Source organism: Caenorhabditis elegans, chromosome V (assembly GCF_000002985.6).
Source record: "Caenorhabditis elegans chromosome V".
In the NCBI taxonomy this organism is placed as follows: Eukaryota; Metazoa; Nematoda; class Chromadorea; order Rhabditida; family Rhabditidae; genus Caenorhabditis; species Caenorhabditis elegans.
The window spans coordinates 8,168,280-8,196,270 of record NC_003283.11 but is presented as its reverse complement, the minus strand read 5'-3'; the positions used below and the strand labels follow the sequence as shown (position 1 = coordinate 8,196,270).

Genomic DNA, 27,991 nt, shown 5'->3' with positions numbered 1-27,991 from the left:
TATCATCCAACTCGTACCTTCTTCACCTTCTTTCTTTTTCATCTCTCTCACTCTTGGTCTATCACCTACATTTCACTCCACTGGATATACCGCCACCGTTTGTCACATGTGTCGACGAGTCCTCCTCTTTGTCATCGGGTCCGTGAGATATTAGAGAGTGTTTGATTGTGAGAGAGTATAGACAACGTAGCATTAGAGAAAACCTCCAGAGACTTGGCTCCACAGACCCTTTGCTCGATATCGATGTGATTATATGATAAAACTTTTTTGAACTTGATTATTATTTTTTGTTACACCTGTTACCTTGAATTTTCCAAAATCTTCTGAAATTTCAGATACCGTACTTCGTCTCGACCATAACTCAAATGTGACTAATTATTTCGGAAATTAAAACGCGTGTTTCAAACTTTCTGAAACTCTTCGAAATTGAATTTTTAATTTTGATTCTTGTCCACTGCATGAGTCAAAATGACGGAACGGCTCGGCTCCGTGAACCCCACTAAACCGATAAATGTAGCAGAAGCTGCCCAATTAGCTGTTCGACAGAAAAACTTTAACCGAACTTGTTGCAACATGTGTCACATCAAACTAGGTGAGTCATTTCTAAAAATGTTTGAAAAGAAGCCTTGACAAGTGGATATAACAAGTTGTCATTTCTGAAAGGATCAATAAGTTGAAAAAACCAAAAAGTCAACGAATGTTGATTGCTAAATGTTTGCTTAAATTCGAATGTTCCAATTAAGAAGGATATCGATTGACATAATCCAATAGTTTTCTTCAACCAGTTTCTTTCAAAATTAGATCTGTAAAAACTACAACTTTCAAATAATACTGAACGACCATAGTTTTTATTTTCACCAATTTTTGAATTCCTGAAATACGTTTACCTACAATAAAACTTGATATGCCTGAGACTCTTATATTTTATTCCTGAAGCCTTATGTTCTTTGAGCAGTTTCGTTTTTACCCAAAAAGTTTGTTCGATAGACTTTGCTGCAATAAACTTGAAAGTGATCAAAAAACGATGTAAAGTATGAAAGTACTACTAAGTATCTATTTATAAATTACTTCACATTCAATTTAAAGCAAAAGCACATTTGCACTAAGTTCACACTCAAACGAATCACAACCGCACGCCTGTCACATTGTCTGACCTAACTAATTGAACGTATCATCTGTTTCTTGCAATTGTTCGTTCTACTGTTACACACAAACATCATACTATCATTTCTTACAGGAGCAGCGTTTCTTGGAGTTATTGAAGCGATAATTGCAGTTTCGGTACTTATTGGAGCAGTACAACAAGTGTTATGGAAGAATCAGCATTCATCATCATGTGCAAAAAAGTAATTTTAAAATATTGTTGAAAGAGAAAGTAGCAGGAAAGTGTGAATAAAATGGAAAAAAAGTAGTTAATTTTGAAGTATGTACATATTTATTAGTGTACTGTTTTTGTTAACTTCGACATATGGCACTTGAGACAGTAAAATAAACTAAAATCTAAGAAAGAGGAAGAGCAAAACATTTCAAATGGGCACATAGCTAATTCTACTATAGAGTAAAAGTGTCTCAAAATTAGTAAATGTACAAAAATGTACTGAATTTGAAATACCGCAAATAAGACTTTATGCTTGAATTCAGAATGGCTTTCTTCAGCTTTAGACAAATTTCAATTTTTTTGATTTCAACAAACAAATGTATTTAAAACAAATTTAAATTTATTTTTTCAGCATATTCCGGGATTGTCTGATATTTCAATTCAATCATTTCAACGTCACACTCATTTTCGATTACGTTGTTATACTAATGATGGTTCTAATTTTATTCTCCGTTCTCTGTTTATTTTGCGGAGTAGCGAGTGATACTTCTTGCTTGATTTTACCGCATATTGTTGTTCAAGCAGTCTTTCTGTTATTCTCTGTTGGTTATTTTGTACTTTATGCATTTTCATATTTTTATGGTGACCTAATAGTTCATCATCGATCGTTTATGGTATGTTTTCGTTTTTTCGAAGTCAATCATAGAACACTTTCAGATTCAATCAATGTTCGAACGTATGTGGTTGGCCAGTTTGTTACTAGTGCTCGCTGCATTACAAAGCTATTTGTTTTCCTCAGTGATCCGATGTAGCTTATACTTGGCCGTAAGTTTTCTTCTCTTTATCGCCACTCATTTGATCTCGAACGCTTTTGTTTTTCTCGTGAAGGAGTGGGAAAAGTGATTTCAGATGAGTTAGTACTGACAGTGAAAATGAGTAGGGAACAATGGAACATGTGATGTTGAAAAAGAATGTTGAGTTTTGAGATTTTACTGAAAAATAAGTTTATCAAAAGTCTGGAATTTGCTACAAAATGAACACATGTTTTTAAGAGAAAAACTCAAATGTTGTTTTTAAAACATTTGTAGTGAGTGTGTGAGAACAACTGGACCAATAAGATCTTTGATAAAAACGTGAAGTAAATAATATTTGCATCAGTAGAAGAAGCACTATGACTTTTAGGACATAGAAGACAACCGACGCCGTCGAGAATCTGCATTTGAAAGATGCAGTGAACGGGTTCGAATAGCAAAAGAAAATGGATTATGGAGAACGACAAGCTGGGGTGGTGGATTCCAACAGTACAAGGGACAATATGATCATCCAAAGAAAGAAGTGAAAAATAAAGGATTTCATGTGCAATGGAACACTGATGTTGAAGCTGGAAAACGTGAAAGCGTAAAAAAGGATACTGTCGAACTGGCAAGGTAAGTCATGAAACGACTCTTTGTTTAAAATTCCTTATCATTACAGAATTGAATCCCTTGAAACACCACCATTAAGCCCGATTCCAGAAGATGAAATTAAAGAACCATCTCCATCAAAAACGAATCAAAAATTGAATCGAAGTAATTCAAGATCAGAAGAACGACGAGGTTCGACTAATTCCACAGTATCCCATCGTGTAAATAGAGGATTATCTGAAACCCCGAAAAAAGAGAAACAACCAAGATCTGTAAAAAAGACAGCATCTGAAGGGACGAGTAGAATTGAAGATGATTTAAGAAGAATGTCATCTACAAAAGAACATCATCACAAAGAACATATTCATCATGCAGAATCTAAAGATTCACCAAATATGCCAAAAAGATATGCTAAATTAAAATCAAGTGAGAGTTCAAGGTAAGTCTTTGCAATTTATACAGAGAATTCAAAATTAAGTTTCTAGTCATTCTGAACTTGCATGTGTTTGGATATTTTGAAAATAATGACTAAATAAATGAAAAATATTTTCAGAGAATCTCAAAAAACCTCTGTCACTCGGCGACCTTCGCTGAAAAAGAATAGAAGTGTTGATAGCGGAGATCATTATGACGAGGTTGCTGTGTTTTATAAAGAAAAACATCACAGGAGGAGATCGTCCGATCATGGGCAGCCTGGAGGCCATTCTAGAAGCAAAATGAGTAGGTCACCTGAAAGTAAGTTGGTTCAATTTTCAAACTTACTGTTAAAACATTTTATGATTTAAACTAAAATATTTAAGTTTTTGTTTAACGCCGTCGATGCCTCAAATAGGCGTCGCGTAAAAAAAATCCGTAACAACTGTAGCCCATTTGAAAAAACTCCAATTTTCACACTCTATTCTCTCAAAAATTAATTTTCTCAAAAACAGAGTCCCGATTCCACGGAAAGCATTGAAACGGTTTGAATATGAACTTGTTTTGTCATTCATGTGTTTTATGATTACTATACGAATGCTAGTATCTCTCAATCACAGCAAGCATTGTTCAACTTCACATTCGTAACTTATCAATTTTTACATTTATAGAGCTCACTATATACATAGCTCACCAATTATGTGTGTATTGTTTTCGAATTCGAGATAATTATATTCAAAGAATGAGAAATCAGTGTTTCATTAAACGATGCATTCATTACAGCACAACACTAATTAAACATAAATTATTTTTCCAGAAAAAGACATTCCCATCGTCAAAAAAGTTTCGATAACAGCTTCATCGGCTCCATTTTGCTGATCGTTTACATCAACTATTTTTTCAATTCATACCCTGATCTCAATTTCTGTACATTTCTCGATTTTAATTTTTTTTTGATCATGACTCCGACGAGGTAGACACAATTGTGCTCCGATAACCAAATTTTTTCCCACGAAGTTCAAAATGTCTTTCTGTTTTGTATTACTTTAGCATTTTGTTATGAAAACCTTATTTTTAAAATATTTCGCTGTTAGCAAATGATTTACTTCATTTCAAATCTAAATTCTACGAGTTCACTTATTCTCTGGATTCGAAAAATCAGGAACGTTTTGAAGTATTTCCGGATTTAATTGTTCAGTACGAATACTTTTGATCTCGACAGTATTGGTCACTGAAACCCGCCCAGCTGAGCTGTAGTCTCTGTAGAAAGAAATATTAATGTTAGCTTGATAAGATGAAAATACTTTGTATATCCCTTGAAAATTGGTGTTGGTTCAGCGAATCCATGTTTGTTGTGATACGCCAAACGTGCTCTAAACAATATCTGTTGTTTCAAAGTTCTAGAATTCAAAACATACGTGCAAGTTTGAATGACATCTTGTGGAAGCATTGGATCAAGAACTTTACTGAAGCCCATAACAGATCGAACGAAAGCGTAGGACTCTTGATGAACAGCTCTCTCCACAATAATTGTTACCTGAATCACAATGTTATACGCAATTAAGACATTCAATTAACCTACCACACCGTTTTTCGAGAACCCGGTACGAAGGGCATTTTGAGTTGTTGGAAGATCTAGAATTTCAGTGTCATCAATTCTCAAAATGGCATCTCCGAGATACAAGAAACGACGAGTAGTCGAGCCCCATGTATTGTCAGTTGATTCCACATATACCTGGGACAAATAGATTTTAAAATGAAAAATATTATATGTTAAGTATTCTCGGAAAGTCGCAACAGCTTTCCACTACACACCGCGCTTTGTTGCTTAATGAATACACTTTGTTGACTTAAAAATAATATTCAATTCCCTAGTGAAACCATCAATCTACGGAACCTTCGACAAAGTTAAGAAATGTGCAAAAATCTCTCCCACCTCCTCCGCGTCTAGTTTCAAAAAAAAAAACGTTGCCGAATCCTGCAGAATGCTGTTGCGATTTACCGAGTAGTAGTATACAGTTTTAAGTAGCCTACCACATTTTGATACGACTTCACATTGATTCCAAGTTTACTACGTGGGAAATAAATGAGCACAAGTTTGTAATACATGTAACCGACGTTTGGTTTCACACTTTTATCGGAAGATCCTTTCTTTCGAATGGCTGCGTTTGCAGGAATCGAACGCTCATCCAATCTCTCAACGCTGATCACGCGATTGAAGGTAACGACAAGCTGGAAATAGGAAAACGATTTTAGCACGCAATCAGGGGGCGTGGGAGTCCTTCCCAATAACGACTCATTACAACTCAACTCCTTTTTTGGAAGTCCTTTGAAACTCACAATGGTTCAGCTGACATGATGCTTCAAACCAAACAATGTTGCTATTCACAGAAAGTATCGTTTCGAGATATCGAGAAATGATCGAATTTTCAAAAATATCGTTTTTTCTTTTTTTTTTCTTAATATTAATATAAAATTCAAGTGAACGCATTTTCTCCAAGTTCACGGAAAATTTTTAATTTGGACAAACAATTTCACTTGTTTTTAAAAAAAATCTTGAAACGGTCTCAAAATGTTCACAAGTCTATAAAGTTCACAAGTTAATAAAATCAACGCTAGACCTAAAAAGCTCTTATGAGTCTTTTCTCAAACCATTATTTTTTAATGGCCTGAAAGCGATTTCAGGTGCAATTTTCTCTGTTTTAAGGTGCTCTTATGCAGCTCAATATATTGTATCGACCTATTTAGAAGGCGTTTTTTTTTCAATAAAATAGGTTTCATTCCAAGGTACATGAACAAATTAAAAATTGTTCCTTGTTTTAAAAGTGAATTGAATTACCACAAAAATGGTGGGTTTTAAAGATCATACAACAAATTCAAACCAAAAAAAATTGTTGGTCCCAAAAATTGAGAAATCAAAAAAAAAAACTACTAAAAATAATTATAGAGTCAACCTATCTTATTGACGTACATTGTTTTGTTGCTCTATATGATTTCAATTTCCAGTCCCTTCATAAAAATGTCATCATCTACAGAGCCGGCGAGTTATTTTTATTTCGAAACTTGGAGACTTTATGATCCATTATATCTGATATTTTGCATTCCTGCTACAATTCACTATATTATCGTTTTAAAAGTTGTTTCACATCTGAAAGAAAATAACAGTTTCTTATTTATTTTTACAATTTTGGGAATATCAGATATTTTTTATTTTGTTGTTACACTTTTATGTGAACTTTTCCATTATACAAATTGGGTGCCAGATTTTGCGTTTGTTTGTTGCGTGGTAGCATCGTATTACGGAGTATTTTTCAATTTACTCTCAAATGGATTACTTTCGCTTAATCGATTTTGTGCCACCTGGGTGTGGTATAATACTGTAAGTTATTTGAAGCTCAACACACTTTTTAGGTAGTTTTTGTGTACTTCCTAATTTAATGACGATGAAAAAAATTTTATAATTTCAGTATTTTGACAAACCCCTTATCAAGTTATATTTTTTGATAATTTCATTGGTATCTTTCATAGCAACCATTCCGGGAGGAACTTTAATGATTTTTTATTTTTTTAAAGACTACAGTTTAAGTGCTCAATACGGGAAGACTGGTAATCTTAAAAAGTGAAATGTGCATTTTTTGTAATTTCTTCAGGTTTGGATTCGTTCAATTTTCATCGAACTATCATAGCAGTCATGATGATAACTGATGCGTTAATTAGTTTTTTTACAAGTTTATTCACTCTATATCGGTTGAGAAAATATAAAATCAATTACGATAAGGTGAAATAAATCTAAAGAATATATGTAGTTACTGTCAATTTCAGAGTCTCCTTTTGGTAACAACATTTCATATTTTTCCGGATGTTCTAGTTGCAATGTTTAATATTGATATGATTTTTCAAGTATCCGGACAATCTCAATTTATGAATGAATTGGTAAGAGTTATTAATACTCTTTTGGCATTTTGTGAAAACTTTATTGTAACAAAGAAAAGTATACCAAAACAGCAAAAAAGTTGTCACTATGTTTCCAACACGGCGGACAGTTAAATCTAGTAAATCGATTCCAATTGAGGTCTAAGTCAGTCCAAACGTAGATGGAACATAAAACTTTGGCTGACATCGGGCAAGATTGACACTGCAATCTGTAATATAATTTAAGAGTCGTATGTTCCTAATCTTCTTGGTCTCATTCAACAGTTTGACAATTGTGTGCACAAATCGACAAATTCGTAAAGAATATTTCACTTTGATTCTATCAGCTGGCAATGTTACTCGGTGCCGAACAACAGTAAGCAGAGCATCAACAACTCTGGTTGCACCAAGTTCCGATAGAATAACCGTATTTTGATAATTATATGTTTATTTTAATCATGGTCAATAGATAATTTAGATTAAATTTGTGGCTTTTCCACGTCCCGCCCACCTTTTTGCCACCTTTTTCTGAATTGTATTAATTTTACAAAAGGTGGCAAAAAGGTGGCAAGAAAGTAGGCGGAATGTGGGAAAGCCAAAACGGCCAAGTTTATTTCATTTCATTTTGGAATATTTATTTTTGCCGAAGAGATCATATGGAACAAATCCTCTGTGCGGAAATAATTATAGAGTTCAAAAATGGGTTTTCTCGTAGGCGAAGAGCCTCTTGTTTTTCTTTTCAAGGGAAATCAAACAATGTCTACAAAACCTTCAATTCCTGTGAACAATTGTCACTTTGAAACATGGCGACTTTTTGATCCATATTATCTTTGTTGCTTTTGTATTCCTGTAACTATTCACTATTTTCTGTTAATAATTGTAATCAAAAATGCAAAAAAGGCAAATGGTTTCTTTTTGATATTTTATTATATGGGAACTTCCGATTGTATTTATTGTCTCACAATTATCTCTTCTGAATTCACTCATAATACTCAACTTCTGCCAATATTCATTTTCACTTGCCTTGTAGTTTTGTCTTATTACGGAGTATTTTTCAACCACTTAGGAAATATTCTTCTATCTGTAAACAGACTTTCTGCAACATGTGTTTGGTACAATACGGTAAGAACTTAAATCTAGCGGTTTTGTATTTGAATTTAAAAGAATAATTGAAGTACTTTGACAATTCATCGATAAGAGCGTATTTTATCTTCATAACAATGTTTTCATTCATTTGTACACTGCCTGGAGGTCTTGTGATGTTGATATATTATTTTATGGATTGGGGAACACAGGCTCAATATTCAAAAACTGGTCAGTTACTAAAAAATTATATTCTGGAGGATGATTATAAAATTCAAATTTTTATTGAAATTTCGGAGTGTGTGAAAATATTTCATCTGGCACTCTATAGCTTCTAAACCCCCTAGCTGTTGTTCAGGTCTTCTTTCTTTCAATTTTCATAGAATAATCATTATCTCATTGACCACAATTGACACATTTACTGGAATTGCAACAAGTTTGATTACAATGTATCGTCTCAATAAATACAAATTCAAATATGATAAGGTATAGTTAAAATCCAGCCTTTTACCCGGCAGAACCCTTGTGGGAAACGCTACTTTAACAGTTTGACAATAATTTTCACGAACAAAAAAATAAGGATGGCGTATTTTCAAATGTTGATGTTCTGGAAAGAAAGGGAAGCTTTTAGTGTTGTATCAATTGCAAACAAATCAACAATTCACACTCCTGGAAGAATAACAACATTTTGAATAATCACATTTTTTGATAAACTTCTATGGAATAAATTGGTAAAGAAGATCTATTATTATATGCATCTTTATTTACAGAAGAGGTTAAAAAACTTTCAATTAAACTTCCTATTTCCTAAATTAAAATATTCATTGAAAAAGATGATCTTCAACATGAACTTCTCTTGTTTTTCTTGTATTTCTACTTTTTCCACTACTGAGAAAATATCTTTTCAGACATTCTCGGTTTCTTCCATTCACCATGAAGAGTCTGAAATTCTTAAATTATAGTTGTTGGGCAATCCTTTGATACCTGATATGTTTGAAGTATGGGTGAATTTCCGAGTTTATAAATATCCACTGATGAGTCACAAAATTTTTTCTCAAAAAGTTGGCAAACGTTTCACGATCTTCGTCGATGGGGCTGTGGATTTCAATGTTAATCTGAAAATTATTAGGTAAACTTTAAATATTTCGAATGACGTTGGTACCTGACAAACAATAATTCCATTATCTTCCAGCTGGCCCTTTTCCTCTATGAAAGGGAACACGGGATACTCGGCATGTTCAATATCTATCATAAGTTGATCAATTGTTTGCTGTCGGACCTAGTATGTGATATTATTGTTTTTTTTTGAAAAAAAACACCATTTTATACATTATGCAGTGATGTAAAATACCAAGAAAAATTGTGAAAAATGAAAATAAATAAAATTTCATTTAAATTTGCCGAAAACCTACGAAGGAGGTTTTAAAGGTTCTAGTAAATTAATTTCTATTTTTAAAACTCACATTTGCTTTAATAAACGTAACTAAATCGATTGTCAAAACTTCTTGATATCTATAAATTTCTTCCAGAACATATGATCGAAAACTTCCATTCCTATCCCCAACTGCCATATTGAAAAATTTCCCAAAACTTGAAAAAAGTTCATTGTTATCTTCATCAACCGGATCAGCTCCAAAAAAGTTACAGCTGGGCATTAATGCTTTCATTTTCTTTTCTGCTTTCACATCTTTTCCAATTCCAAGTGAAATAATCGAGCAATTCGGAAGTTTGTGAAGTGGTAGAAAATGATATTTATATTCATCCGAATTAGGAAATTCTCCAAGTTTTATTCGTTTCAGAGATGGAGAGCATTTGTTCACAATATACGGAAAACGACCCCAAAACTTCCACAAATCGCCTGTCATGAGGGGTTCAATTGTTTCTTGTACACATTCTGCTGATCTATGTAGTAAATCCACATTATCCTTTAAAAACATTGTTCAATAAATATTGAAGCTCATTTTATAGTAGTGGCTCATAAAATCAAAACTTTCAAAAAGTTATAAATAACTTACTCTAGAATCAAATGTTCTTTTTAAAAGTAGATTTGCTCCAAATATTGCTAGAAGAATCGACGTTTTTGAAGAATATTGTGGACCCATCTAGCGATGTTTCAATCTAATGAATGTATTTAAACGTTCAAGAAATGGCAGGCAGATCTTCTGCATTTTGATCTGACAAAAACCAGAAAGTAACTGCCACATATTCTCGGAAGACTGGATAAATCAAGGATAGACATCTTGGAGTAAAGATTTTATGAATTAGAAGATTTGAATCTTCTTCACAACTTTATTCATTTTTCTAGTTTTTCTCCACTTACAAATGTTTTTTTTAATTAAGTGGTTTTATTCATAGTCAAATTTAGTTATCATCCAGCAAATACACCCATAAACAAAATTGAATTCTTGTAATGAATTGTGTATAAAAATGGATGGTCTGCTATAAAATCTCGAATTTCGCCGGTTTCCTCTCGCCATCGTTTTGTTATAACTTTGGTGTTAGTTGCAGGAGAAGTGCCATTTTCGTTAACCTATGAAGAAAATAAAGTTAATATCAAGAATTAGGCAAACATTTCCAGCATACAACTAAATCTTATAGCTTATAGAAGAAATCCTTAAACGATGCAAAGAAACTAGACGAAATTGGAAAAATTATTAAAAAACGTTTGGTTACCTCAATTATTGCCTTGTGAATAAATTCTGAAATATGAACATTTTCTGCAAAATTCCCTATATAAGCAGACTCGTTAAGTATCTTTGTTATTCCAATCGCCTGAAGTGTGCTATTCAGATCAATCTCTGTTTCATTCCGCCATATTGGAATTTGAACCTGAAATAAAAAGCATATTTTTTAACTAATGGAAGCACTTACATTAACTAGATAGTTAGAAACATTTGACTTCAGTTCTTGAATGGTAGACGTCCCCAGTGTTTTCAATGCTTCAGCCAATCCAAATTGTTCTTTTGGAAGAAAAATTGTCATTTCAAACGAACTGTCTGTATATGGAAGACTAAGAACTTGGAATTTGTCGTTTTCACAGTATTTTCTGTTAGCACCAGTTGCGTGTAAGAATTTTATGTTTCTGTGTGAGTTTGCTGTGCAGAAAAACTCTTTTTTGGAAGTAGATAATTTATGGAACTTGTTCTGCCATTGAGCTTCAAAACATGCAGCACTGAGAAATACTACAACTTGATCTAAACATTTAATTCTAAAACTTTAAGTATGATGATGGTGACTTACCTTTATCAATACTTATTTTGGTATTAATTTTCTTAATGTGTCCATCCGTATTTTCTCGTATCAATTTGTTTATTGTTTTTATAGTTTCTTTTTCATTGTCTAAATCGTGTGATGACACTTCACAATTATAAAGTAACTTTACTTTATCTAAACACAATGACTCGGTTTTAATTCCATTTCTGAAACAAGTTAGTTCAAATAAAATTTTCAAAACGAAACCTAAGTACCTGCATATGATATGATTGCAAATTTTCACTTGAGGATCTTTTTTCATTGCTGAAAGTGCGGTGGAGACGTTTGAAAAATGTGTTACCATCTCTCCATCAGTGGCATTTTTGAAAAGACAATCGTGAATCTGACTACGAGTTTCACCTCTAGCTGCCTCATATAGAGAATATAAAGCCAATGAAATAGCAATTGGTGAGAAAACAAAAGACTGAGAGTGATCCTGTTGATGGAGTAGTTTCAGGGCAAACTCAGCCTCTGATTTGGAGAGAAATTCGTGCCTGGAAGGAGAAATTCAAGAATTCTAAAAATAATGGCACATATAACTTTTTATTTCATTATTTTGGCAAATCTACATACCTATTCGAATTTCTTCCAAAGAGATTTCCCAAAATTTAAAAATTGAGTTTTGAAGTTGAATATTTCATTCTTACCGTATTTTTATTTTGCGATATTTCACAATTAATTGTCTTATTTTATATATTTTTCAGCATTGCTAAATTGTTATAACGGGAAGACTAAATTTCTGAGAATACATACGTATTGTGCAACATATTTGACGTGCAAAATATCTTGTTGTGAAAACTACAGTAATTCTTTAAATGACTACTGTAGCGCTTGTGTCGATTTACGGGCTCCATTGAACCAATCGGTTCATTTATTTTCTTTTCGTACTGCGACAGCGATATCCCATTTTCCTTTGTTTCTTCATATTTTCATATTTTCATATTTTTGTTCATATTTTTGCTTAACTTTAATATTCTATCTATAAATAAATGATTTAGTTCATTCAGAAAGTTGAACCCGTAAATCGACACAAATGCTACAGTAGTAAATTAAAGTACTACTGTAGTATTCGCTACGAGATACTTTGCGCTATACGCAATAAAAGCTCTAGAGTAATTGTTTTTTTAAAGTTCACTTACAATTTATCGTCGTTTGACATTGAGAATAATAATGAAAATTTCTGCCTGGAAATGATAAAATCGTTGAATAAAATGTTGATAGAGAATGTAGAGGTTTAGTCATACATACGAAACTGATTGCGAAATATACATTGAATGTTTGAAAAGAGCAAATAGAAATTTTGAAGATTGCATATTTCAATAATAAATGTATTCATTTTTGGAGCTTAAAATTGAATTTTTGTCTGAAAGAAACTCAATTGAGTACTAAAAAAAATGAAAGTCATATTGGACCAAAATTTTAAAACTTTGTCTATCAATGAAGCCATCATCCCGTGAAGACACCCAAAAATATATATGATGTTCCGTGATGTAATATGAAGAAAAATGGGTGCTCTGCATGAAATTCAATGTTTTCTTTCATCTTTTTCCGGCATCTTTCTATTGAACATCTTGTAGCCGCAACAGCTACAGTACCATCTTCATCGACCTGAATATAAACTGGCTAATATTTATGAATTAGTTGTGAACGTGGAATTTATGAAGAAACAGTATTATGAAAATATATGTTGGCTTTATTGATGAATTCCTAGAAAAATTGGGTGATTTGTTTGGGTGAGCATAAAGAGGAAAGGATGATCTGCTTGAAAAACGATTGGCTTTATAGCTGACGGTCTTGCAGATTTCCTGACAAATGATACCACTGTGGCTGCAGCAGCAGTTGTTCCTTCTTCGTCGACCTGTATACGTTTTAACTATTACACGATATTTATTATACATTTATTTAAATTTTTCGCAGAAAAATCAGAAATTTACATATCCACGCGGTATTATCAAGTAATTAGCGAACAAATTATAATACAAAAAACGTTTCGTTCGAGAAAGTTCTAATGATGAAGGCCGACAAAAAGAGGGTGGTTATCTTTTGACAGAACGAAAAAGAATGGATGGTCGGCTGTGAAATCTTTTGGCTCTTCCATTACGAACATGGCTGACTTGAGCGAAATTGATACAGTAGTAGCTGCAGCGGCTTTGGTTCCTTCTTCGTCAACCTAGAAAACAGGACCAATGAGTGGTAACCGAACAATCGACAGGGATTGGTAAGTTATTTACTATTTGGGATTAAAACTAAGCAAGCAATAGGATACAGTTTTTATATTCAAACCGTCAATTGCTACGTTCACATGCACATTTGAAAATTCGAGTACACATTACGAAGCATTGAATCAGACATGTTTTACTATCACTAACAAAGCGAATACTTACCTCAATGAGAGCTTTGTGAGTGACTTTTGAAACGTAGAGGCCATCTGCCATATTTCCAAGATCTGCATCATTATCGAACGCTTTTTTAATTCCGAGCGATTGAAGAGCTTCTTCGAGTCCCAACTTTGTCTCAATCTTCCACTTTGGAATTTGAACCTGTAAATTTGAAAATTATTATAAAGCAAATGTTCCATAAGACTAACATTAACCGAAGTACTGGAGACATTTGATAGAAGGTGTTGAATAGTTGCAGAATCCAGAGTTTTGAGCGACTCGGTCAATCCGAAACGGGTTTTTGGAAGGAAAATTGTGAGTGCAAATGTGTTGTCCTTATATGGAAGACTGAGAACTTGGAATTGATCATTTTCGGCGTAATCTCTCGAGACACTGGAGGCATGGAGAAAATCGATTTCTCGTTTCGAATCAGCTGAACTGAAGAATTCGCTCTTGAATGTAGAATCCTTTTTGAATTTGTTTTGCCAATCAGCCTTGAAGTAGAGAGCATTGGTGAGAACAGCGACGAGATCTTTAAAATAAGAAACATTATTATCAATTTTATTTTAAAAATTTGAAACCTGAGTTGATACTGTCCGATCCAATAATCTTCTTGATATGATCTCCTGTATTTTCACGAACAAAATTATTGATCGCTTCGGCCGTAGCTTCCTTATTGTCAAAATCAAGTGAACTTGCGCCAGCGTTGTAAAGTTTCTTGACATCATCTAAGTACGATTGCTTGATTTTAAATCCGGCTCTGAATAAAAACAACTTTGAAATCTCCATCCAAACTTTTAATTTACCTAGTGAAGACATGATTCGCAAGTTTTACTTCGGTTCCTCTTTCAGCCGCCAATAGTGCAGCGGAGATGTTTGCAAAATGCTGTTCGAGCTGTTCATCGGTGGATCCTTTTACGAGAGCTTCACGAATCTGATCACGAGTTTCTCCTTTTGCCGCTACATGAACCAGAGATAGAGCTAAGGCAATGGAAAGTGGAGAAAATGCGAGAGATTCGGAAATATTCTGTTGACGAAGAAGTCCCAGACCGAAATCAGTCTCCGATTGGAGAAGTAGTGCCATACTGAAAAATAATATTTATTAAATTGTTCTGATGAAAAAAAACCGTTGGACGATTTTACGAAAAAAGAAGGAAACGAGGCCACTGTTTTATTCGGTTTTATCTGTGACAGAATGCGTACACACCGTTAAAAAATATAAGTGATTTGGTAAACATTAAATTTCATGATGTCAGAAGAGAGTTTCGCCAATCAATTTACGTTTGAATCAATAAAAGCTATGAATTCAAATGCTGGAAAGCTTACAACGAACTTTTTTCGTGTAAATGACCCTAGCCAAACATAACAAAAAACTTGACATTGCAGTCTATTTTATAAACTTTTTTGCGACGAAAGGTTATGTTGAATTAATTCGAATTGAATTAAATCCGTTTCGTAAAAATAAAAAAAAACGTTTCGAGGAGAACTGGGTTTGCGGTGTCAAAAGAACGAATGTTGATAGCTTGGTCACACAGCGCCTCAAATCGGGAGAGTTGTGAAAATCGAGAATTGAAAAGTCCAACGGAGCGCGCTTGCACACTTTTACGGTATTAAATGAGTTTCAGACGAAATTTCGCGATTATTCGAGTTTTCAAGATGAAATTTGGAAAAAATAATTAAATATTGGGATTATTATTGCTTAAATTTTTTTTTTAACATTTTATTGAACAAATTCAATATTTGGCTGATTTTTCATTGATTTTCGAACCGATTAGAACAAGTTAACTCTATGACAAAATTTCTACACGAAACAAATTTTTTCAAGCATTAATATGTTTGATTCCAATTTATAAACGTCAGCTTGATAGAAATAACACGGTTTCAAGTCTTGAAATTGCTCAAAAATGCCCAAATCAACGGAAACTGTTTAGTTGGCAGTTGATCTTCACTAAACCAACACTAAATGTTCAGATCAAGTCAAAACTTGTTTTATCATTTGAAAAAACATTTTTGAATCATTGTTTCCCACAAAAAGCAGATGATGAGTAGTATAGCATGATGAGAATCCATATGATTCTTCATATGCGCATAGCTATAGATACTGTAACTTCGACAACTCCTATCTCCTCAGAGAGACAAGATATCAAAAAGTGATTAACTAAGAAATTGTAGAACATATCAAAAACTATAATAATTAATTAAAATCATGTGTTTATCTCTTAAGATGAGGGAGTTAGAGCAGCCAGTAGAATAAAAAAAAGTATGCAATACAAATGTAAGTCTAACTCCCCCATCTTGAAAGATAAAAACGTAGGTTAAATTGAATATCATAGTTTTTGATGTGCTCTACAAGTCTTTAGTTGATCACTTTTTGGTATCTCGCCTCTCCGAGTAGATAGGAGTTGTCGAAGTTGAGGTATCCAGAGCCGTAGAGGGTAGGAAGAACCTGATGGTTCCTTATTAAGGAAAAGAAAATATAACACGAAACTTGTAAAAAATGTTAATCATTTATGCGAGTATGTGAGCCATTTTTTAAGGAAAAGTGGAGAGCAACACTTACATAAGAAATTTTGCGTGTCATAGATCCATTGGTAGATTGGAACATTGAAATTTGATCAGAACTATTTGTATTTTTAGTGATTTTGATTGATTTGTAGCTTTATTCTAGTGAAATCTTTGATTTCACAAAAGTTTTTTAACCAATTTTGCAAGATTTCCCTTGATAAATGTTGCTTTACTTTTTTATCGATTTCGTTGTAAAGAAAAATCATTTTTCTGTGTTATCAGTCAAATTAATGACTAAAACTCTTTAAAAAGATTCAAACTAATAATAAAAATTCTAAAATTAAACATTTATGCAATAAATTGCTCTAAAATCAATTTTTATTTGCAAAATTCTGTTTTTGGTCAAAAAAAATTTTCAGATTCGCCGAAATTCAGAGCTCACTTCGAGCTTATTTGGGGAAACATTTATGTTAAAATGAAGTAAATCGCATCGCGAACAGTCTCTGGGCGGTCCCGCATGTTGAAAATTGCTTCAAAATCCCTAAAATCCAGCAAAAACGCGATATTTTACTGTTTTGCTATACATTAATTCCAATTCGTGCGACGTCTGCAGCAAACGCGCTCCCGCGCCAAAACCACTTTTTTAGCTCTTCTCTCCCGATCTGAGGCGCTGTGGGTCACCGATTCGGGTTCGCACAACAGTTGTTTCATGTTTTTATGATCACATCTGGCGTCAATGTTTTTAAAAATTTAATGTGAAACTTCTGACTCACTTTTCTTTTGGATCCGACATAAGAGCAAAGATTTGAAATTAAGACGAACGGAAACTGTGAGGACAGTATTTAATGCGGTTTCCAACGCCAAAAATGAATTCTACTTTTTTGTTTGTTACGCTAACCGTCTGCACTCTCTAACAGTGACCGCGTTGTCTAAACTAGACAACAAGAAGAGAGAAGAGGAAAATACATGCACTAAAATGGGAGAGAAGTGAAGAGAAATTGAGAGAAAAACGAAATAAAAAATACTCTTGATTTGTTTTTCTTTCTGAATTCGCACTTCTTACTGAACTAGTTTCGAAATTAACAAAAATCGACAAGAACAGCTGAATAGTTGGAAAAATTCGACATATTTAAAATTCAAAGGCAAAAAACAAGAGAAATAACAAGTTTCACAATTTTTGTGAAATTATTAATTAAAAAAAGTTCATTAGGCAAAGTTGCTTTACGTCTTTTTCGGACTGATTTTCGAAGTGTAAATATAACAATTTTTGCAAGTATTCTATATATATACTATAGTAAGGGTGTAACCCCACGTTGCATAACCAGAATTAGGTGTTTGACTCATTGTTCGACGTAAAATAACGACAAAAAATTAAATTTAAATCGAATGGCATAAATATCAATGAAATTCCTTGAAAAAATGATGCGGAAAATGAATTAAAATAACAAATAAAATATTTAAAAATAAAAGTAAATAACACAACAGAGTGCAATCGTGGAGAGACCCAAATCGCATCAGTAATGCGCCTTTAATTAAACACAGAAATAACAAGTTACTGTACGAGCATAATTTAATTTAATCATTGACCAGGATTGAGCAGGAACTCGAGTTCCAATTTTAAAAAATTAATTTCGATTTTTTTTTTGAAATTGAAATACAAAAAAATGCTGATCTTTATTGGATTTTGAAAAATATCGAAAATGTCCGTTTTTCTTTTATTCCATTTTTTCGGAAAATCGAAAAAAATAATTATCTTGTTAAATATGTATTTTTCCCGAAATCGTTACAATGTATTATATCAGTCATCTTCAACATAACGCCAATAGGCAACTTGATGCACCTTCGGATAAAGGTAACCAATAAACTAAGACAAATCATATCATGTTTTCCGACTTTGCTGAGTCAGTGTTCACCACCTTCACAGCGAGAGCAATTTTTGCGTTCGCTCTGGCAATCTTTGCAACCATGTGACCTTTTATCAAGCAGTTTAAACAACAATTGTCTTTAATCAAATCTTGGCTTCGTACTGTTGGTGTAACAAATTTGTCACACTTATGAGTAGAGTTCTATGTTGACTTACAGTATGTGCAAGTATGTGCAAGTACGCTCTAGCACGTTCAAATGTTTTGTTCTTTTCAGATTTTCCTTTAGGCTGTTGTTGGGAATTTGGCTGAAACTCTTTCTGGGATGTCGTCATGAGACTTTGGGTGTCTTGTTCGATCGGCAAAATGCTTTCAATATCTTTTTTCAGACGGAAAAATTAAAATCATCGTTACTTTACTCTGATTTCCTCTACCAAGTTCTGCCTATGAACTATGCCTAGCCCAGAATTGGCCTGATTGTTCTTTGACGATTTTATTTAATCTGAGTAACTCTTCCTAACTATGTTGAGAGTTCACTGACTATGGCTTTATCGGAGTTAGTCTGATACAGTTTCTCTAATAGTAAGAAACCACGCCCCCTTCACCGCAGTTGACTTCGAAGCTACGCCCACTCACCTTTGGCACCTATAGAAGGGTTTACAATCTCTCCATTTCACACCACATCTACCAAACAATGGCTGGCAAAAAGAACCTTTCGGGAGTATGCCGCAAATCGTGCACTCAGCCAGTACGATCATATCCTTTTCATTCTGGTACAGTTGCTCTGCGAGAAATCCGAAAACAACAACAGTCTACTGAACTGCTCATTCCTCGATCCAGATTCGAACGATTGGTAAAGGAATTGGCACAAGACTTCGTGACTGACTTGATATTCCGAAAAGACGCCATAGATGCTCTCCAAGCAGCCGTCGAAGACTACTTGGTTGAATTATTTCGACTAGGAAACTTATGTGCCATAAAATGCAAAAGAGTCACAATTGAAGCTGATAATTTGAAATTTGCTAGGCGAATAAGAGGAGAAGACGAATAATTGACCACGAGGATTTCTGATCCAAAACCACACCGAACCCAACAGAAGAGTACATTTTTAATTGCTCCATTTTGTAGTTGTAATTTCCAGCCAAATTTTGCATCTTCAAACGCCAAAGAGCAGCTTAAATTTTTCGGTTAAACTCGAAAAACATGTCCACCCTCTACGCGACATCTGAAATTGGATTCCCTGCTTTCGTATTCAAAACTTCATCCAATATTTTTTATACTCATAAATCTTCAACTCATCTTCTGCTACGAAAATTTATTGCAGCTGCGACTGCCACTGCAATGGAAGATGATGGGAAGATGTACAATTTTTAAAAAATAAAAAAGCTATATTCTTTTTACTACTTATTTTCACATATTCCTGTTTTTGCACATAACCCTACAAAATATAATGATTCTGAAAATACATTGAATTTGCTGAAAAAGTAATCGTCCATAAATCAACATTATTATATTAATGAGCATCCTGAGCAGTAGTCGATGAGAAATTATTACAAAATGAGGTCACGGTGACATTTTCTTTGCGAAAGAAACACGTGAGGTAGTAGTCGTTTACGTCTACATCTTCAGATGAATTGTTTTGGTCGACGATCTGCTTTTTGGAGGTCCCGTGTTTCATTCTATAGGTGTTTTTACATCACTTGAGCTCCTTTGAGGTTCTTTCTGAAAGTCTCTTTGCAGGTTTACTTTCAATTCATAACAGAGATCTCGAAATAATATTTCCAAAGGTTATTTCGAGCAACCTAGAGTTTCAAAAAATTGTGTAGGTTTCAAATAAATCTTTGAAGTTCCAAAAAATTTTGAAACGAATTATGGAATTATTGCCCAAAAATGTTTAAGCAATATTTCAAAGTCAAGAAAAATTGAAGAAAAAAAAATAAAAAACCAAACCGAAACGGTTAATTTTATTCAATCTTTAAAATAAAGTTTTCCAAAAGTAAAATATCGGTTTCAAACTCTTCGCAAAGGATATACATATCTTGAAACTTTACAAAACAGGTTTCTATAGTAGGTAGGCAAATTTCTGAGATAGTGTTTTCTCAACTGCCTATCTGCCTACCTATAGGCGAGAACAATGCATGTTTGTATTTTTATTTGAACTAATGTGTTAAACACCCAAAAAAGAACACCTTCTTGGCAGGACAGGCAGGCACGGAGCAGCGAATGTCACCTTGTAGGCAAGCGGGTACTCTTTAGCCTACTTGGAACTCATAGCGTTCCAACAAACGAAAACTTTAAAGAAACTTTTTCTAATTTTCAGTAAAACTTTAGACATTGTTACATTGTAACATTTTTAATAGCAGAAAAGTTCTTATTGGAGAAAAATAAATTAGTTTCAAAGTGCATTTACTCATGATTTCATCCTTTTCATTCACACGAATATTGTTTCTGCTGGAAATTTGGTTTCTCTTTCACTATTTTTTGTCCTTCTTTCCCCATTGTTCTTTTTTTTTCCTCCATTTTTCTTATTGAAATAAAATCTGATAAAGAACATCGAGTGAGTTGGTCCTTTGTCCAAGAACCAAACCAAACACCAACAAAAAACGAACGCGACAACAAAAATTCTTTCTCGTAGGGTCCACTCGCTTTTCGTTGTGGCGACGTTATTTTTTTGAAACTCTGAAAAGAAAAACACGACAAAAAACACAAAAACATGATTTCCTGATTTACGAGACAACTTAAACCTAGAATCAGATGTCTCCAGATTTTAAACCTGATCTGTCAGTGTATTTATTTTTCTCGAATTTCTTTCTGAAAATTGTAAGTTACGCCGTAGAACGTTTGAATAATGTTTACATTTCTGATGTTTCTCTCTGCTTGACCCTTCGTTTTGTGGATTACATTTTCAAGGACTTTGTTGGGAAGCAAAACATTTTTTGAATTTACCCAAAAAATCAAAAAACTAATTTATCCGTTAGAAAATAGAGTAGAGGGAAAACCAATTTCTTTAAAATTAATTAATAAAAATACATTATTGCTCAAAAATTCAAGTTCTGGAATACGCGGGATACTCATTCAAACAGTAAATTTTCAAATAAGTTCAGATGCATATTATAAATGTTTCGTTAATCATTGCCGCAGTTTGACTGCTAGCCTTTTGGCTATTGACGTTATGTTAAAACAAGGGTCACTTATTTGGTTATTGAAATGATTCGTTTAGAGTCTAATCTTTCTACTGATATAGTTATTTCCGAATCAGTATTTGATCAAACTCTAAATAATGTTTATTGTGTTAGTCAGGTATTTTGCTTCCCCAACTTTAAAACATTTTATTAAAAACTTTTCGATCCACAGCCTAGATTATTTCGAACATCTGAAGCTGAACCAATTACTCAATGATCTTCGAAATTTTACTTTTGGTCAATAGTCTCCATTTTCTCACGTTAGAGCATATGTTCTTTGTTTACTTCATAATAAAAAGCTGTAACACTTGTAATAACTAATATTTTTTTGCAATTTCCTTTTTCTTCTATGCACGATCAATCTCTTTCCATTTTTTCTACTAGTATATCCGGTCAAATCTGAGATGCTTGTCCTCATTACCATACGTGTTTTCTTTTGCTTTTCCTATCCCCAATCTAGTTTTTTTTTTCAGTTCTTTGGTTTGAGACCTTTCGAGGCATTTTCTGGGAATTCCCTTCAAAACCCAATTAGTCTAATCAACCATTTTTTTTGTTGAAATCCAATTTCATCAAATGATCCAGTCTTCTGCTCTTTTCTCCAATCTGTAAACAAATATTCTTGGGTAATGCACTCGGTACGGAAATATTGAGATTCAGAAGAAGCTCTCAATGTTTGTAAAGAAGTGTTGATTGCCATCCGTATATTTTCAATTTAAAATATGAACCAAGTTCGAATATGTGAGGTATTTTTCTAGTTAAAAAAGAGAGTATAGTTGTTTAGAACAAATATTAGCTTTCTTTTTAAATTTAACAACTTGATTAGTTCCGTTCTGCTTCCGGATTGCTTTCTGTTATCCGCCAACAAAATAATGTTTTTTTAAACTTTGTGTCTCTTTTACAACGCCTTAAAACACGGATTAGCGTTAGTGGTGTTATCGTTTTTAATACCTAAAACAGTCTTAATTTCGAAAGTACCACAGAAGTAAAACAAAAAAAATCGGTTATTCCACTTTTATATGTTAATAGCGTTGATTCCCTCAACACTAACTAGTAAGTTTGTCAAATTCTGGAAAACTGCTCCGGTTATTTAAACAATTGTTATCTTGAATACATAAAGCTGCTCCTTTGATCTTTACCACTTAACCTTATTTTTGAATATTTGTGGAATAGGTCATTCGATTAAGTTGGAAGCATGAGTGCTCCTTCCGGTTCTTATGGTTGACTTAACAATAGATTATTGAACAAACGATCACGGAAGTTCTTCTTCTACGAATGAAAAACAACTTTTTGCTTAAAATAACTTGAAATAAAAGTTATATTTATTTTTACTCTAGGTACTACTTCCCAGAATTTTTAATGACTTTAAATTGGATTCTCTCAGAAAATGTTCAGGTACATAATTTATGTGGTGTTTGCACTCTGTTGGAAAAATTTTAGCGGATCTTGTTGAAGTAGGTTTTCTACTAGAATAATACATTTTTTCCGCAAATACCCATGACAACAAGTTGCACACCAGAAAGTAAGGCCGGGTGGAATGTCTCGGTTAAAGTTTCGGTCAAATTTTTTGATTTTCGCAATCACTCTTTCTGGTTTCTTATATAATTTTTAGAAAAAATGAACTCTGTGTAAACTTTGAAATAATATCAGTAAAGCACTTGTCCATTTGATCACTTGACATTTTGACCACATTCTTGTTTTTCATATTTTTTGAAACCCACGCCGTTTATCTACAAATGACCAGTAGATCCTACGGTATCAGGTTACGACATACTACTTTTCGAAATTAGAGACACCAGGCAACTCAAACATATTTTTTTGTTTTCAGCAACCTCAAGGATCCGAGTTCGTAAAATTATAATACAAATATGGTCCGTGAGAATATAGAGATCTCAGCTTCATCAGACTTCTTTGACTTCATTATTCTTTGGTTGAAAGCTAAACAATACGTGTTTACTTTCTTCTGAAGACTCTTCATGACACCTAATTTAAATTCTAGCCGTGACCGTCTCCCATTGTTGAAAGAAAAAAATTAGAAAAGAAGAGAAAAAGAAACCACAAAATTTCCCAACAGATTTAAGCTTTCCGTTCCCAGTGCTCACAGAGTTCTATTGTTACTTTTGTCACCTGAATAAATTCACACTTTTTTGTTTTTAAATGACTAACAGTACACACATTGTACTATTATTTTTTTATTTTCTTTCAAATTCCAGTTAGTTTCATTTTTGTTATTGTACATCTCGCTATTTATAATTTTGGCAGTGTCATATTGAAAATTGACTGAGAAAAAAGAAGCTAACCAAATATCTATGCATTGAATTTTCGAATTCAGTAGAGCTAAACAAATATATTTAAAACATAATTTTACTGACTCTTTTATGATAAAAACCAAGTTGCAACTATGGAAAATTCATCGTATGGTGTTAATTTAAAAACTACTATTTTTAGAAGTCGGCCAATTTCTTTGTTCTAAATATGATTTAAGTATGCATTTAGGTTTAGGTTTAAGTATGTGATTTAAGTATGCAACAATGCCTTAAAGGTCTCCTAGTTTTCAGAATATCAAAATTGTTTTAAATATTTTGACTTAAAATTTTAAACAAAATTCTGACTGTTATTCTGACTATTTCTCAAAGTACAAAATATGACATAAGTTTCCAGTATATTTTTAGCAATATTAAAGACCCGGAAACAATAAATGGAACAAATATATAGTAAAAACTACTCGAGCTTTGTATTTGTTGACCCTAAATAGGCTATATTTCAGTGTGCATATTCATATGCTGAAAGTCTTCGTTCCGCTTGAGAGTCTTTTTTCATTTTCAAGACACAGATTTCTTGTTCCTCGATTGCACATCTCTTTTTCATATATATTTTTTAGAGTACGTTCTGAATATATTTTTTGCGGTTTTTTATTGAATTGAATTGGATTGGTTTTTGAAGTTTTCTGAATCATATATTCTGGATCACGCGAACCGAGTTATGAAAGTAAATCAACTGATTGTTTTCATAAAACAATAAAGAATTTTTTGGCACATGTGATCTACAATATAAAACATATGTTCCCACCATGAGAGAATGACCAATCTGTGGTTTTGAGAGGAGAAGAGTTGTAATACATATTAAAGTTCCACCCACATTTTTCCAACTGCTTCCATATTCTATTCATTTTCTTAATGAACTTTCCCGCATTACTTCCTCAAGAGATTGATAAATAACAAATGAGTCAGCGAACGTAAGCTTTTGGTTTTTAGTTGATTTTTATTGCGAGTGAGTTTTATTAGATTCCTGTTTTTGTTTTCTATTGGCTTAGCTATTTGCGGGGTTAGGTTTTGATCTTAGAAAAGCTTTTTAAAACTCATTGAATGCTCAAAATGTGTCATTTTTGGAATTTTGCAGCTCATAGTCAGATTTTTTAAAATTTGCTCTATTACTGTTGTTTCATTTTTGATTGAATATTTATCATTTTCCCAAAAAAAACATAGGAAGATTCGAATTTTCAACTAGGAGATAGACGACTCAAAACTTTGAAAATATTGTTCTTTGCGATATTTTATTTGAGACTCTCTAAATCGAGTTAATAGAAAACCAAAGAAATTCGACGTACAAATTGTTTTTTTTTCTAATTAGTTACAAAATTAATTTTTGGAGCTACCCGCCTGGAACAATTTCTCAGAATGTACTAATGTTTTGATGACGTTCAGTTTCTTTGTTTTTGGGCAGAACAATCACTATTAATGGGAAAAATGCTGGTGTTCGGTGTTCAAACAGTAGATATTTATTTTAGTGTTGTACGAGTTTAGTGAAATAATTTCACCACTTATATGGAAGTAAATAATATAAAAACCTACTAATAGCCTCCAACTGAATACAAGTGAATTGTGGCTGATTTTTAAGAATATTCTAAACGAAGTATATCATTTTTATCTTATTTAATATATCTTTTGCTATTGGTTTTTTAAAAATTTGTTGGGGGTTTTCCTGAATTTTCACTACTACTATTCTCAAAAGCAATTCAACCACTCTCAATTAATATCGCCAACTTTTTTATTAGATCCGTTTTTCAATGAGTCCAAAAAATTTATTCCATTTCAGTATGCCTCATTTCCCGTGGCTTTTGCCTTCCCATGAATTTCGGTTACTCGTGTACTCTTGTCATCATTCTGTTGCTTTTCTTCTTGTTGTCTTCCAGTATCACATTACGTCTACAACCACACACACGCACATCTGAAGTAGCGAAATGATTCCATGTGCAGCAAAAACATTGAACGAAAAAAAAATCCAGAAATATTCTGGATGCTAATAATAAACACATGAGAATATTTTTAGACTCCCGCGGCTATTGTCTTTAGTTTATGACTTTTAGAGAAGGGAAAACAGGAGGAGATGACGTATGCTCTTAATGTTATTTACATTTTCAGTAAGTTACAGACATCATGCGGCACTAAGTATTCACAGACAGGTGGTTGGAAATTATTTAAAATAGAGGCATAATTAAATTGAATTCAGCTGTTCTGGTAATTTTTCAATTTATCTTGCAAATTTGTGAGACACAATTAGGTAATTAAGTTATGACGACATACTTGCTTTTTGGTTCATTTCACCCGGATAAAATCAGAGACGACTATTCAAGGCTATGTAAAATTAACTTGGTAAAAAGTACAAAATTGTATCATTCGAACTTAACGTTTTACATCGAGCCTCTGAAAAATCCTAGTAGTATATAAGTATGATTATGATGTCTTGAAAAACAGTTATCAAAACAGACAATGAGCAATAATATTCAGAAAATTAGAAAGCGACACCTTTAACGAGAACTCTTCTTTCATTTGCTTTTGGAGTTTTGTCGAGGCTTGGAATATTACGTAAGGTTCCTATTACGGGATTTCAAAGTAAAGAGTCTAAAATGTTGTCTTTCCATGATTATCCAATTATTTAATATTCCAGAATGTTCTTCCACATTATCTCTAACTTTTTCTATTTCCCACCAGGCTTCTTTGTGTGTACGTCCTCCCTCCTCTTTTTCTCATCTTGTTTTCATTTTCTCTCTTCGTGACGTTCCCAGTAAGTACACATCGGCCACCTGCTTATTTATTTTTTTCCGGTCTCTGGAATTATGGCATCTCTTTTTGTCATCCAGATGGGGGGTTTCACTTTTTTTTATTTTTTTTTTATTCCCTGGTTACTTGAAAATTAACAAAAAACGTTTCCAATTCTTCTTTTTCTGTTTTTCGATGTTTATCCCTTCGTGACTAACGAATGTGGAATAGTATCGCGCAGTGTGATTCAGCCGGAATTCTAAACTAAACGTTTCCCTTAATCTTTTCTTTCTTTCTTTTTCCAAAACTTTTGTTTGGTTCAGCTTCATTAAACCAAATTAGTCCCCATGTTCCCTTTTTCATTTCCTGATAGACAACTACTACGTAGATACGAATTTACGAATTTCCTGTTTTTATATATTTTCTTTCTTGAATTCTAATCTTTTGCATTCAAATGTTCAAGTTTTCGGAAATATTTCCCAAAGAGTTTAGAGGATGGAAGTGGATGCATCTTTCATGAATTCGGTCTTACGAAACTGGACTAAACTCATTCTTTGCTACTTGGAACTATTTAGATATTGATGACGCATTGGTCGGATTTCTCTTTAAATATGTGTGCAAGGCATTCGCAGAAGGTTTCGTAAATATTACGGATAAAAATAACTGGAAGAAAGTTCAAGAACAAAAATAGCATCGTGTGCACGTTTTCTTCTTTTTTCTTTCTCTCTCCATAATTGAAACTGGGTGTTTATGAGTCATGAAATGCTTACGTAGAAGGTCCAAGTGTAGGCCAAGTTGCGTTGGGAGTTTAATTGGTGTTGCATCTTTTGAAGGTTTTGCTAGACATAATTATTAAAAAAATAATTGAGGGAATTTCCCAGAACTGAGATGACCTTCATGAACTTGTATTCAATTGTATCACATGAGTTCATGCTTTGGATAGGTAGGATGAGAGGAAATTTATTATAAATTCCAGATTGTTAGTGCTTTCAGATGTTTTTTCAAACGAGAGAGACTCCGACAGTTTCCTTTAAAAATTTAGTAACTTTCTGACTATTGCATTTAAATCCTTTTGGTATCCTTTTCAAATAACAACTCCAAAAGCCTGATGGGAGGAAACGCTGTTTGGAAATTTCAAAACTTTAGCAAAAAAAAAACATTCAGGATGTCCCTGTGCATTGTAATCAAACATAGCTGATATGTGCTGCCGTAGTTGCAACCAGTAACTCTGCAGAACAATATTTCCCAATTACATTTTGTTTCTTGGTCTTGCTACGTCTCAATTATTTCTATTTTTGCTCCCTCAATGCTTCCTCTAATTGACTCATGACACATAAACAGATTAGCTGGGCATTGAACACCTTCAGTATGTGGTATTAGCTCCCTGTCTCAGTCTTGCACTATTTCTTACGAAACGTTCATTCTTATATACATGTGAACAATTTCAAAATCTATATAATCTCACTCTCCTTACTGGCACATAGTACATATCCCTTTGGCTCATCCGGAGGGTTGAGCTCTTCTTTAATTGCAACTCATCCCCTCTTACTCCTATCTTCTTTTCTCCTTCTTGCATAGTATGAATCCATATTATTCATCCGAATTTTTTTTTGTATACGATACGACTTTTCTTCCGCATTCTCTGC

General features: G+C 33.2%; 8 protein-coding genes across 11 annotated transcripts; 4 read left to right on the top strand and 4 right to left on the bottom strand.

The window, feature by feature from the left end:
• The first annotated feature begins 331 nt into the window (after nt 1-331).
• Nucleotides 332-4,211, top strand: F20D6.10 (uncharacterized protein). Its single transcript, NM_072710.5, has 8 exons — nt 332-592; nt 1,238-1,346; nt 1,731-1,992; nt 2,036-2,143; nt 2,501-2,745; nt 2,792-3,160; nt 3,275-3,456; nt 3,953-4,211. The coding sequence occupies exons 1-8, from the start codon at nt 469-471 to the stop codon at nt 4,012-4,014; spliced, it is 1,461 nt and encodes a 486-aa protein (NP_505111.2). The 5' UTR covers nt 332-468; the 3' UTR covers nt 4,015-4,211.
• Nucleotides 4,212-4,220: 9 nt separating this feature from the next.
• Nucleotides 4,221-5,541, bottom strand: F20D6.1 (PDZ domain-containing protein). The gene is made up of 6 exons (NM_072709.5): nt 5,476-5,541; nt 5,170-5,367; nt 4,718-4,870; nt 4,554-4,672; nt 4,440-4,508; nt 4,221-4,395 (listed from the first exon to the last, which is right to left on the bottom strand). Exons 2-6 carry the CDS (start codon nt 5,242-5,244, stop codon nt 4,269-4,271), a joined length of 543 nt encoding a protein of 180 aa, NP_505110.2. The 5' UTR covers nt 5,245-5,367; nt 5,476-5,541; the 3' UTR covers nt 4,221-4,268.
• Nucleotides 5,542-6,154: 613 nt separating this feature from the next.
• Nucleotides 6,155-7,483, top strand: F20D6.12 (Serpentine receptor class gamma; the record flags this gene model as incomplete). Its single annotated transcript, NM_001028650.2, has 5 exons — nt 6,155-6,514; nt 6,603-6,741; nt 6,786-6,913; nt 6,958-7,068; nt 7,295-7,483. 5 exons carry the CDS (start codon nt 6,155-6,157, stop codon nt 7,481-7,483), a joined length of 927 nt encoding a protein of 308 aa, NP_001023821.2.
• Nucleotides 7,484-7,803: 320 nt separating this feature from the next.
• F20D6.15 (uncharacterized protein) lies at nt 7,804-8,468 on the top strand (the record flags this gene model as incomplete). The annotated part of the gene is made up of 2 exons (NM_001368456.1): nt 7,804-8,169; nt 8,223-8,468. The coding sequence occupies 2 exons, from the start codon at nt 7,804-7,806 to the stop codon at nt 8,466-8,468; spliced, it is 612 nt and encodes a 203-aa protein (NP_001355439.1).
• A 405-nt stretch (nt 8,469-8,873) lies between these two features.
• F20D6.2 (Methyltransferase FkbM domain-containing protein) lies at nt 8,874-10,234 on the bottom strand. Its single transcript, NM_072708.3, has 5 exons — nt 10,146-10,234; nt 9,594-10,055; nt 9,293-9,409; nt 9,115-9,245; nt 8,874-9,072 (listed from the first exon to the last, which is right to left on the bottom strand). Exons 1-5 carry the CDS (start codon nt 10,230-10,232, stop codon nt 8,952-8,954), a joined length of 918 nt encoding a protein of 305 aa, NP_505109.1. The 5' UTR covers nt 10,233-10,234; the 3' UTR covers nt 8,874-8,951.
• A 157-nt stretch (nt 10,235-10,391) lies between these two features.
• srp-8 (Serpin domain-containing protein) lies at nt 10,392-12,587 on the bottom strand. Its single transcript, NM_001322578.3, has 6 exons — nt 12,522-12,587; nt 11,598-11,876; nt 11,371-11,549; nt 11,002-11,324; nt 10,804-10,959; nt 10,392-10,660 (listed from the first exon to the last, which is right to left on the bottom strand). The coding sequence occupies exons 1-6, from the start codon at nt 12,539-12,541 to the stop codon at nt 10,499-10,501; spliced, it is 1,119 nt and encodes a 372-aa protein (NP_001309497.1). The 5' UTR covers nt 12,542-12,587; the 3' UTR covers nt 10,392-10,498.
• A 241-nt stretch (nt 12,588-12,828) lies between these two features.
• srp-7 (Serpin domain-containing protein) lies at nt 12,829-17,058 on the bottom strand (the record flags this gene model as incomplete). 4 transcript variants are annotated; one of them, NM_001129452.4, is made up of 6 exons in its annotated part: nt 13,388-13,552; nt 13,767-13,922; nt 13,970-14,292; nt 14,342-14,520; nt 14,567-14,845; nt 17,039-17,058. In NM_001129452.4, the coding sequence occupies 6 exons, from the start codon at nt 17,056-17,058 to the stop codon at nt 13,388-13,390; spliced, it is 1,122 nt and encodes a 373-aa protein (NP_001122924.1). The 4 variants fall into 4 exon arrangements, with proteins under 4 accessions (NP_001023824.1, NP_001023823.1, NP_001379840.1 ...); NM_001028653.5 differs by lacking the exons at nt 13,388-13,552; nt 17,039-17,058 and adding an exon at nt 12,829-12,990 and having other exon boundaries at nt 14,567-14,844; NM_001028652.8 differs by lacking the exons at nt 13,388-13,552; nt 17,039-17,058 and adding an exon at nt 13,057-13,240.
• Nucleotides 17,059-18,821: 1,763 nt separating this feature from the next.
• F20D6.9 (Histone H2A/H2B/H3 domain-containing protein) lies at nt 18,822-19,178 on the top strand (the record flags this gene model as incomplete). The annotated part of the gene is made up of 1 exon (NM_072705.1): nt 18,822-19,178. The coding sequence occupies one exon, from the start codon at nt 18,822-18,824 to the stop codon at nt 19,176-19,178; it is 357 nt and encodes a 118-aa protein (NP_505106.1).
• Between the last annotated feature and the right edge of the window lie 8,813 nt (nt 19,179-27,991).